Raw genomic sequence first — 11,403 nt, forward strand, 5'->3', positions numbered from 1 at the left:
TATTGAAACACTGATTTTTCATTATCTTGTAGTCAAACGTTCTGGGGTGACCTTCAGAAGGGGACAGAGGGTGAGTATTTCCCAAAGTGTGTTAACAAAAAAAAAAAAAAATCTTTCCCATGGATACAAATGCAGGTAAGAGTAGGAACATGCCAAGAGTTTCCGACACACAGAAATGTTTGGTTTTATGTATCAGATCACTGTGTCAGTGCTAGTGCATTCCAACCCATACCTCCTCTAAAGTGCTTCAAAACTCATTAAGACTGTCACAGTTTTACAATGTTTACACCATCATATCCATATACCACTATATCTTTCATCAGATTGACGATTTCAACCACAGTTCTTTTCTTCTACTGAAAAGAACTTTTCTTTCTTCTCTGACTGAGGGCAGACTATTGATGTACAGGCTATTTGTACAGCGGGTGGTCCTAGATGATGGAGGATATAGGCTCCCCAGCATCACAGTGTCCCACGCAAGGAAAGCAGCTGCCATCCCTGGGCAGCATCACGTTCCATGATAGAAAAACAAGTAATTCAATGACTTAAGGATTGCAAGTAACTCAGTAGACTTCATACAGATTTACACACTACTCGACGGAAACTCATCCGTCTACAACTGACTTCCAATGTGCATCCATGTAGGAGGAAGTAACAGCTTCTTTCTCTGAGTGCTAATTAGGCCAGTCATTTTCCTCTTTGGAGTCATTTGTTAAGCCTGCCTGGCCTCTGCATTGTGAGCTCTTTGAGAGGCCGGTCCATACCTGATTCATCTGGAAAGTCTCATGGCCCTGAGGGCCCCCTGAAAAGTTGCTGCATGGATGATTTCACAATTACAGTTTAAACTAGATTGGGTCAATGAACACTGAAGATAATTTATCCTGAGGTGTGAAATATGAAGTCAGCTGAGGGGTAACTTGATAGCACGGCCATAATCTCACATTCAGACTGTGAGGTCTTAGGTGCTCACAAAGCATGTCAGTGGTCAACTGTATATGTCATGGTCACCACAAAACTATGAATTAGCATGTTATAGATCATGAAACTGAAGACAACTCATTACCAGTGGTACAACTCTATTCAAATAGAACCTTGGGGTCCAACTAATCCAAGTACAAGTATTCTTCCCTAGTTATAAAGATTAGTGAATGGGCATCATTTCCTTTATTGTCTACGTGTGTCTCCGCCAACTCTGCCAGGAGTTGTCCCATATCTCGTTGTCCCATATCCCTCACTCTCACTAGGATAGAGAAGTTTAAAAGAAAACTTCCTTAAGACATGGGTTCTAGTTGAATTCGGTATGCATATGGGCCCTCTTTCCTCCCTGTAATATTCATCCTCCTCAGGCATTTCCAAGACTTGTTGAAGTAGCAGTTAAAGCCATACATGGGAAAATATGTGGTAAGAATTAAATAAGTGCATGTGATCTTTTGGTATGTGACTCTTACATTAAAGGCAATGCCCAGGACACCGTTTAGTAATGAATCTAAGTTCAAGAAATTGTCCGGAAGAATAATTTTGCTGACCAAATGTGACTCAGAGCAGGGCCAGAAACCAGTGACCCCTCCTGGAGAAGCAAGTATCTCTGCAGAGCACTCCAGAAAAGAATTGGGTAAGAGCAAGTAATTTGGGCACTACAGTTCCTCTAAGTCCTCTAGAACAGCTGATAAGTATAGCCTCATTGTGTGGAGTGCACTACAGATTGGCCTGGATTTATGCTGGATGGAGCTGAGACTGAAGTTGGCACAGGAGCTCTGGCCAAACCTTTTAAATTCTCTGAGCCCCTGAATGCTAATGTGTAAAGTGAAACTAAGAATACATAGCTCATATCTTGTTTGAAGGCATTAAGTTAAATCCAAAACAATGGACACATGCAATTGTCCAATAAATGCATTTGTGACGATGAGGAAGGAAGGAGGAAATTTTGATGGGAGGACACTGTGCGTTTTTAGTTCACAGGGAGACTAACACTACAGATGCCACCAACCCTGCTCACCTGCTCTTCTCCAACTTAGAGCGGAGGACAAACGATACTGACACGAAGAGGTATGGCCTACGAGAAGGAAGGGGCCATGTGTACGAAGAGGTCAGCGAGCCCCAGGATGATGACTACCTCTGTAAGTGACCCTCTCACACAATAGCATGGCATGTCTTGGTATAGTGATTTCACGTAGTCTTTTGTTCCATAAATCATTCCCTTCCCCCAGTGGAGAATTCCCTTCCACCCAGAGTAGAGAATGGAGGTTCTGTGATGTGAGTTCCTGGGCTGTCTCTGAAGCTCTTCATGGGCAAGGACATGCCCTATACCTTTCCTGATCCCTGCTCCTCTCACCTGCAGATTGTGAGAAGTGTCAGCACTTCTTCATTGACAGCTGTCCTGTGCATGGGCCCCCTACATTTATAAAAGACACTGCAGTGGACAAGGGGCATCCCAATCGCTCAGCTCTCACTCTGCCCCCTGGCTTGAGAATTGGACCATCAGGCATCCCTCACGCTGGGCTTGGAGTGTGGAATGAGGCATCTGATCTGCCGGTGGGTCTCTGCTTTGGCCCTTTTGAGGGCCAGGTCACACAAGATGAAGAGGCATCCAGGAGTGGATACGCCTGGGTGGTGAGAAGTGTTTTCCTCTTACCCTGTTCTCTGGCTTCCCACATCCCTTCTGTGGCTTGGTGGGTCCTCGCCTCCCATGCTACACATGGCTGAGGATAATATGGCTAGCACTGTGTACTGGGTGGATTTTGCATGAGCATGGGGCTCCTGTTTAAGGGTCAGAGCAGAAGTAGGGTCAAAGATGTGCAGACACAAAGGAGAGGCTTCTCCCTTTTGGGGCTCCTGCCCTCCTTGGACAGACCGACTTGGATGTGTAGATGACAAGCAAGAAAAATATCTTGTGGTCACAGGAGGCAGGTGAATCCCCAGGCGGGCTGAAAGAGCCTTAGTGTCAGTAGAGTAAAACAACTCTTTGAACCATTACCTCCCCACCAAAGGATAAAAACAAAAAGATCTTTAACTTCTTTTTCTACCCTACAGATCACCAAAGGAAGTAATTGCTGTGAGTACGTGGATGGAGAGGACAAATCCTGTTCCAACTGGATGAGGTAAGGTCTTTAGGTATCCGGGTGCCAGTGAGGACTCTCATCCCCCACCCGCCCATGTTTCTTTCCCTGTCATCATGCCTCCCTCAGTTTTCTTCCCCAATCGTCTGTTCCTCTTTGTTCTCTACACAGTACTCTTTCAAATCAAGAGGTATTTAGAGACAAGGAGGTAAAAAAAAAAAAAAAAGCGCATGTCCTGAAACTATAAATCCCTATGCCAGACAAAGTTTGGACCCTAGGGAAAACCTGCAGGAACCACGAATCCCCAGGGACACTGGACTGCACTTCTATTGACACTGACTGTGTTCCAGGTTACACACATGAGTTCATTGTTTGAACATATTACACAACTTGTATTGTCATGGAGGACTCATTGCAGACAGGCAAGAAGCAATTGCTTTTAGAAACACTTAAGTGTAGTGTTCCAAATTTTTGAGGAGTGCCCAGTGCCAATGCATCCCAGCATTTGTTCTAACTAGAACTGTGTTCTGAGGCCTGCGGAGGAACGCTCATGGGCCTCTCTCCTCAGAGGCTCCCTTTTAACTGTGGGAAGAGAGTGTAGACCGTTATTATTCTGTGTTCTTTCACTAAGACACAGAGAGATCCAAGTTGCTATGGGAACCTGGTGGGGACAAGTGAAAAGTACCCCAGGTACGGTGTGGGGGAGATTGGAGAAAGGCCTGTCAAGAGAAGATGAACTTGTGCTGGGAATCGAATGTTGTGAGCTAATGTGGAAGCAGAGCCTAGATCAAGCTCCACGTTCTGTGGTGTGAAAGAAAATTTGATTAGCGTTTAGAGAAGGCAGAGCTCACTGGACTTCATGGCCAGTCAGGCTGGAGCTTAAGTCTGCAGTTGGACTTTGGAAAATGGTACCAGGGAGGAGGGGCACTGTAAGCAGGTCTTGGAGACAGGCATTCTAACTGACGTTCTGACAGAGGCTCAGGCACTGAACAGAAGGTTACCCGGGAGTGTTGTGTCTCAGTGGGAAGCCTGAGGACCTGAAGTGTCAATGAGGTTGAGACACACGTGGTTGTGACAGGTCACTGCTATGGTTTCTTTCCCTTCATCTGCCTCAATCCCAGGTATGTGAACTGTGCCCGGCATGATGAAGAGCAGAACCTGGTGGCCTTTCAATATCACAGGCAGATATTCTACCGAACCTGCCAGGTCATCAGGCCAGGCTGTGAGCTGCTGGTCTGGTATGGGGACGAGTATGCCCAGCAGCTGGGCATCAACGGAGTCGGTAAGTGGAAGAGAGAGCTTCCACCTGGGACAAGTGGGGCACCACTGTGTTTCTTCAAAGTGGAAAAAAAAAAATAGAGGTCTGTCCTTAGAAATTGTCATGGACCAATACTGAAGTAGAGTGAAATCCTCTGTAAAGTGAGTAAGTTTTCCAGTGAGACGCTTCATCAATCAAGGGTTCAGCCCATATACCTTTCATCCTTAGGGACAATATTTATATATGTAATTTTCTTCCAATTTTTAAAACGATGCACGCACAAATATGCCAATGCCTATAGCACTGAAGGGCTTATTTGCCCTGTGCAGAAGGTTAGAACCAGCTTTGACAACAAAGAAATTTTTCTGAACATATTTTGCTGTTTCTTTTTAATGTCCTTTGTCTATCTAAATGAAATGTGTATATCTGTATGCACTGAATCATCATTTTACTTAGTTGTGCGTTGAATTGCTAATAACAGCCAAACAGGTGCTGGAGGGCTCTTGAGCTGCTGTCAGATGAAGGACGGATAACTGGGTACACGTGCTTGCATGTGCCTAATATTACACAGAGATTAGTGCTTGGAGAAAACAAATGCAGGACAAGTGCCTAGATATCATTATGAGTGCGGGCGGCTGGGGGGCGGTGCGGTGTGGCAGATGGCCAGGAAAGGGCTCTCTCGGGAGATAACACTTACCATGATACCTGTGGGCGAAGGATTGCAACAGTGGGGCCGGTTAGTGCAGGAAAGATGTGAGGTGGGGCACCGAGCTGGCTGAGGCCACTCAGGTCTCAGTCTGGACACAGAGAGTAGGAACGGTAGTCAGATGGATGCCTAGCAGCTGGAAAATGCAGTGCCTATGCTATAACCTCAGCCACTAGGGATTTTTCTGAGTGAGATGAGACAATCGTGCAGTCTTCCAGTGCAGAGTGGGGTATCTCTGTTTTAAGATTCTGTGTCGCTAATTTTTGGAAAATAAATATCAGTGGTGGACCCCCTCAGAGATTACGTCATTCCAAAGGGGCAGAGTATGGCTGTTCAGTTGGAGCTGTATGGGAGTCAGCAGGGTCAGAAGCATGTTTGGAGGAATATTTAGAAATCAGTATAACTATTTTTTTGCACTGGCCTCACAGGGAATGAAATCAGGGGTGGACACTTGGTGAGAGGTTTGCGGGAGGACATAATTTTCTTTTATGATGTTGGAAAAGAGAAAATGGAGGCCCCTTCCTCTTGGGGCCTCCAGTTACTCTCTTTAACACTACCTAGAAAATACATATATATGGGAAAGGTCACTGCAGTTCCATCCATAGAGGTTGTCAAGCGGACTCTGATGGTGCTAGAAAGTCCCTGGTCTGGGAACTTTGTAGAAAAGACAATTAATGTGGGCTTTGTGCATACCTGAAGATGAGGCAGTGCATGGGAATGAAAAGGAAAATAGACTGTGAAGGAATCCTTTGTGGGACACAGAGGCTGCATTCATTGTCAGCACAATGAGATAGATTCGTAGGGCTGTCCTTCTGTCCAGGAGACAAGTGTGTGATGCTGGCAGGCTTGTCAGCATGTGCGCTGACCACAAATTTCTCTTTCAGTACAACCAAAACCAGAGATGCACCCCTGTTCATCCTGCCCTCGGACCTTCTCCAGTAAGAAATTGCTCTGCCAACATGTGAAACGCCGTCACCCCTCTCTGATTGGCCCGGGAACATCTGCAAGAGAACACCTCCAATCAGTGGAACCCAGCTCAGGGGATCACAGTCAGCAGAAGCAAGATGCTGATACGCAGAGCTGGAATGACAAGGATGAAGGTCAAGAGGTCAAAAAGGGGGCCCAATCTTTGCTTAAAAGGATCAGACAGGGGGGACGTTCAGGAGCCTTGTTGACAACACCCACTGGACCCAAGGGGAGCTCTAGTGAGGGTGGGAGAATCGTGGAGGAAGAGCCGAACATACTGCAGAAAGTGCATCAAGAGGATTCAGGAATATTATTTGTGGGAGGAGGAGTGCCTAGAAGTGTAACTAGCAAGTATGGAGGATGTGGGCAAGGCTTCAGTGATGGGTCACAGTGGAAGAGACACCAGAATACACACTCAGGGGACAGGGCCAATGCTTGCAGGGAGTGGGGACAGGGCTTTGCAGGAATGTCAGATGTCATGACCCTCCAGAGGACTCATTCAAGGGAAGAAACCTATGTTTGCAAAGACTGTGGGATGGGATACACAGAGAAATCAGTTCTGGTGCAACACAAGAGGACCCACTCAGGGTCAAAACCCTATGTTTGCATGCAGTGTAGGCACTGTTTCTCGTCGAAGTCAGGTCTCACCTTACACCAGAAGACGCACACTGTGGAGAAGCCCTACACTTGTAGGGACTGTGGGCGAGGCTTTGCACAGAAGTCATATCTCATGAGACACCAGAAGAGACACTCTACAAGAAGTAGCCCCAATTTTTCATAGAGGTCGATACGTGATTAGCATTGAGTAGTCCCTCACGTGCCATAATACAAATGTAGCCCACACACTTCATACCGCAGCTCTGAGCAGAGTTCAGCTGAAGTGACTTGGCCCCTTACTCTCCCCAAGAGTGTCATCAGTAGACAAGGCACTTGTTAAAGAAACCCTCTGCACCCATGAAAAGAGATGTGACAGACAAACAGTTCTGCAGTCACTGTGGGAATGTCAACACCAATGTACTCCTGGTTTTTCCATCCTGTGTTCTAATAAATTCTGTTGCAACACTAACTGGAAGCCCAGATACCTCATTCTCCCTATCACTGAAGATATAGAGTTCCAGGAGGACCACAGAGAACCCATATGGTCAGCCACTGCTACTGAACTCCTGCAAAGGCCTGAGGGTGGAGTCAATCTAGTTAGGTACTGCCCAGGGAAAGGGAATGGAGGCAGACTCACCGGGAAAGGGACTTCCCTAGGGTCCCGGGTATTGGGGCTTTTGCTCCTTATTGGGCACACCCCACGCTTCCCTTGGCTTCTCCTGCATCCTGTCCTGGTGTCTTCAGAACTCTGAGACTCAGGGGTGAAGGGCAGGGAGGGATGTGTGTGTGTGTGTGTGTGTGTGTGTGTGTGTGTGCGCGCGCATGTGCCTCGACGTCAGCCAGGCCGCCTCTGGGCACCTGATCTGCTTCATTCCTTGCTTGCCTTCAGTGTCTGCAAATCGTGATTCACAGCATCCACACTGTGCTTCAGTCCTTACCATGTCTGAGTGTCAGAAATGCCCCCTCCAACTGTGTGAGCCAAAGCAAGATTCTCAACCATTCTGTGCCAGTTCTCTATTTGGTGCCGTGGCAAGGGCAACAGCAGCCTTTTGCCTTGACACTTCAAATTGAGGCAGAAGCTGTCACAAGCCTCTGGTTATAATGCTTTCAGTGGTCAAGGCTTCCTGGCCTTCAATGCTGGAAAAGGGAAGATATGGATGGGGGAGAGGGCTGGGTCCAAATTCAGTCATTGAGCAGACATCACTGGTTTCTCCACATAGATTCGGCTGCCCTGAGCAGGGTGCATGAGTTTGCAGACTTCTCTCTCTGCAGGTCACCACACTGTGCCACTGAACCTGGGCAGCCCCCTATTGTTCACAAGATACAGGCACATTGTAGTAAGTAAAACCTGTGGAAAATCCCCTTGCCCAGCCCTGGCTGAGAAATGAGCCTGGGGACAGCCTCTGTCCGAACTGTCCCAAATTCCATGAGAGGGAAGGATGGCCTTTGTGTTCCTCCCCTGGGGCCAGGCTTGTGAAGGGTGTCTATATAAACAACATAGATTTCCATAAGCGGTACCCACTGTTGCTCTCTCTTTTCCCCCTTCTATTTCTAAAGAAAGCTGTGTGTCTTGAGTTTCTTTCCTTCCCTGGGCAGTCCCCATGAGAGAACCCCCAAATTTTCATAGTACTGTGCCTTCGGCATGGGCCATGGCAGAAGGGCAGAGTCCTGGTATAACGCTGGCAGAGGGGCCAGAACTGAAATACAATAGGCTGCGTAAACCACCCCTTCCATCACTACTGGCCCTGAAACTCTCCTAACCAGCCGAGTGATTCAAGATGTGTAGAAATGTGTTCCCTCTCCCTACTTCCACAAAACACATTCCTAGCTTGGCTGCCAGCCCCCAAGATGTTCCCCAAACCCTCCTCCTGTCACTCCTGCCCTTGTGCAGACCCACCTTCACAGCACGGCTGACCTGTGTTGTGAAAGTTGTGTTGGGATCCCTAACTGAATCATAATCAGGCTCTTGTGTTTCAGCCTTGCTTGCATAGTTGGCGTGGTTCAAATAACCTAGTGCATGGAGCTGGGTGTTTACGTTCCCCTATCACACACCTGTCAGCAGCTGGACCCATATTCCTCAGGTGGAAGAAGGATGCTCCATGGAATCAGTGAGCCTGATACATGCGGGATTCCAAGTCTTTTGTCTTGTGACAGGCAGCTGAGGACACTCGCCTATCCCTGTGACACCAGCTGGCTTGAGTCTTGGTTTGAGGCACCAGGAAGCACTGCCCCCACCCAGCTCTCTTCCCTGGCTTATGTGCTCAGCCCCAGCTTCTGACACAAGGACAGTACCAGGCAGGACGCCCCTGACGTTGTTAGGGAAAGAAGGACAGAAAGCCTGGGAGCATATGGAGAGGCAGAGATGTGAGACGTCCGATGGCCACATCCCCTTCTCTCATGCCCCTGGCAGTTTCATGTTCATGAGGGACTGTGTCCCCACAGCTACAGCCGTGTCAGAAGAAGCCCTGTTTCTAGGTGAGTAAACAAATAACGTTGATATTGTTACAATTCTTGGATTGATTTTGCTGCTCATGTCACTTCATATGTAGTGCTAACATCCATAGGAAAAGGGAACATGTTGCATTTCAGATTTCCCTGCTAATTTGCATTGCCATGCTGCTTGTTGACATCTATTCCTGTCCCCTCCACGTCTTCAGGTACCACCAGGATTCAAGTCACAGCAATGGACACAGCCAGCGATGAGAACACCTACAATGTGACCACGGCTCACATCACTGGTGCCTCGGCACAACAAGATGTTCATCAACACCTGGTCACCATCAGTGTACTCTCTGGTTGAAACCAACAAGAGAGGGGAGATGTCACTGTGTGGTGTACTCAGTGTACATTTGTCCCGGCTCGTGGGCCCAGACACCAGCCAATGGAAGCAGACTCCAGGAAATCAGGACACACACCAGCCAATGAGAGCAATCACTTGGCATCTTTCTTGTGAACCTGTTGGGGCTTATTCTCTTTGGGGTTATGGCCTTTTTCATAACATTGCTCTTGCCCCACAATGTCTAGTTAAACACGTATGGCCACACTTTCCGCAGGCACCAAGGAGATTAACACACAGCACGAGTCACTGCGCAAGGCTTATCAGCCCACCCAGACCTGCCAGGCCCTACAGCCTGATCATCACAACCACAAAAAAATACAGCTCACATGCACAGACGTCTACTGAGGAGTCTTCAGAAGAGGAACACACAAGTTGTCAAAGATCAGTGTAGCTCACTGTGGATGTTCATAAAGGACAGGGAGCCTTCCAGGCATACTGGTGGGAAGACTCCACTGACATATATGTAGGACCGGGCTGCCATGTAGCCAAGGGGTGCACAGGCAAATCACCTGACAGTCCTCATACCGGTATTTGACCTTGTGAGAAATGGAGACGTGCTGTAGAGCCACGTCAGGCCAGCAATGTATCAGGTATCCTACTCTTTCTCAGGAGTCACTGAAAGTAGCACCGCTGGTCCTTCCAGGACCAAGCATTTAGAATGATCTTGGGTCACCTTGAGGAGGAGAAGCTTCAGGTTAGCCAGAGCCCATTAGTCCTCTGGCTAACAATGTACTTGGCCCTTGGGAAATGCCCTTGTCTGCACACCCTAAGCTTTACTGCAACACAGGAGTTGAAAGGAAATCTGAGGGGGTCGTCAACTGATTTTCAAGGACAACTTGTGACCACAGTCCAGGACCCCTAATAAATTCCCAGCATCTTCTGGGTTTTCACAGACCTGGACTATTACAACACCTGCAGTGTTCTCACTTGCCTGGTCTATTCCAGCGTCTGGAAACCTCTCAAACTTCTGGAGTGCACCAGCATCTGTAAAGTGCTCAACAGCCGTAGTTTCTCTGTGTCTTCACTGTTTGCTTACACCAGTACATCACAGCATCTTCAATGATCTCAAACAAACACTTGGGTAGTCACCAGTATCTTCAGTGTTCGAACACCAGGCATACCCAAGTGTCTGCCATGTTCCCTAGCAACTGGTGAATAAGCATCTTTTTGTTCTCAATCATCTTTACTCTTCCAGCATCGGCAATATTCCGCTACACCTGCAATAGTCAAGCCTTTTCTGGTTTCTCAAACACTTGAGCCTTGTCAAGGCCTGTATGTTTCAAAAACACCACGGTTTTATCCAGCATCAGAAATGTTTGAGAAAACACTTGGATTCTTCCACACAGGTTTAGATTCTAAAACTCTAAAGTCTGCCAGCATTTGCACTGCTTTGAAACAGAGGCAGTGTCCCAGCATCTTCTTCTGCTCAGATATCAGGTCTCTCTCAGTGTAGCAATGTTCTCAAATACCTGGCTGTTCCAGCATCTGCCCTGTCCTCAGACACCTGGGCTATTCCCTCATCTTCAGTGGCCTCAATCACCTGGACAAATCCAGCCCGCTCGGCAGCCCAAACACCTAAGCCATCACCGAGACTGTGATCTTATTAAACACAGGTGGATCTCAGCATCTTCAGTGCTTGAAACACTGGACTATCCAGCACCTACCTCAAACTCTGTGATTATTCACATCTCCTGCAATGTTCTCAACTCCTAAAACAATCCAGCGTCGGCAATATTCTACAACTACGTGACTATGCCAGGACTTCCGCATCGAAAACACCAAGACTATCCCAATGTCTTCATGTTCAAAGTCTGGACAATCACTACGAACACAATTGCCCCCTCATCACATCGAATAGTACAGCATTTACAGTTTCTTCCAGCAACTGGATTATCCCTGTGCTCTTTCTCTCAAATCTCGGGTACCGTCCCCTTGTTGGCAGTGTTCTCAAACACCTGGATGATTCAGCATCTTCAGTGTT

General features: G+C 47.6%; 1 protein-coding gene across 1 annotated transcript; it reads left to right on the plus strand.

Annotated features, from left to right (window-relative positions):
• The first annotated feature begins 1,458 nt into the window (after positions 1-1,458).
• Positions 1,459-9,383, plus strand: LOC139440615 (histone-lysine N-methyltransferase PRDM9-like). Its single transcript, XM_071220442.1, has 9 exons — positions 1,459-1,612; positions 2,016-2,117; positions 2,339-2,610; positions 3,031-3,098; positions 4,178-4,371; positions 5,905-6,368; positions 6,537-6,747; positions 9,026-9,058; positions 9,241-9,383. The coding sequence occupies exons 1-9, from the start codon at positions 1,459-1,461 to the stop codon at positions 9,381-9,383; spliced, it is 1,641 nt and encodes a 546-aa protein (XP_071076543.1).
• Positions 9,384-11,403: the final 2,020 nt, after the last annotated feature.

Source organism: Desmodus rotundus, chromosome Y, assembly GCF_022682495.2.
Source record: "Desmodus rotundus isolate HL8 chromosome Y, HLdesRot8A.1, whole genome shotgun sequence".
Classification (NCBI taxonomy): domain Eukaryota; kingdom Metazoa; phylum Chordata; class Mammalia; order Chiroptera; family Phyllostomidae; genus Desmodus; species Desmodus rotundus.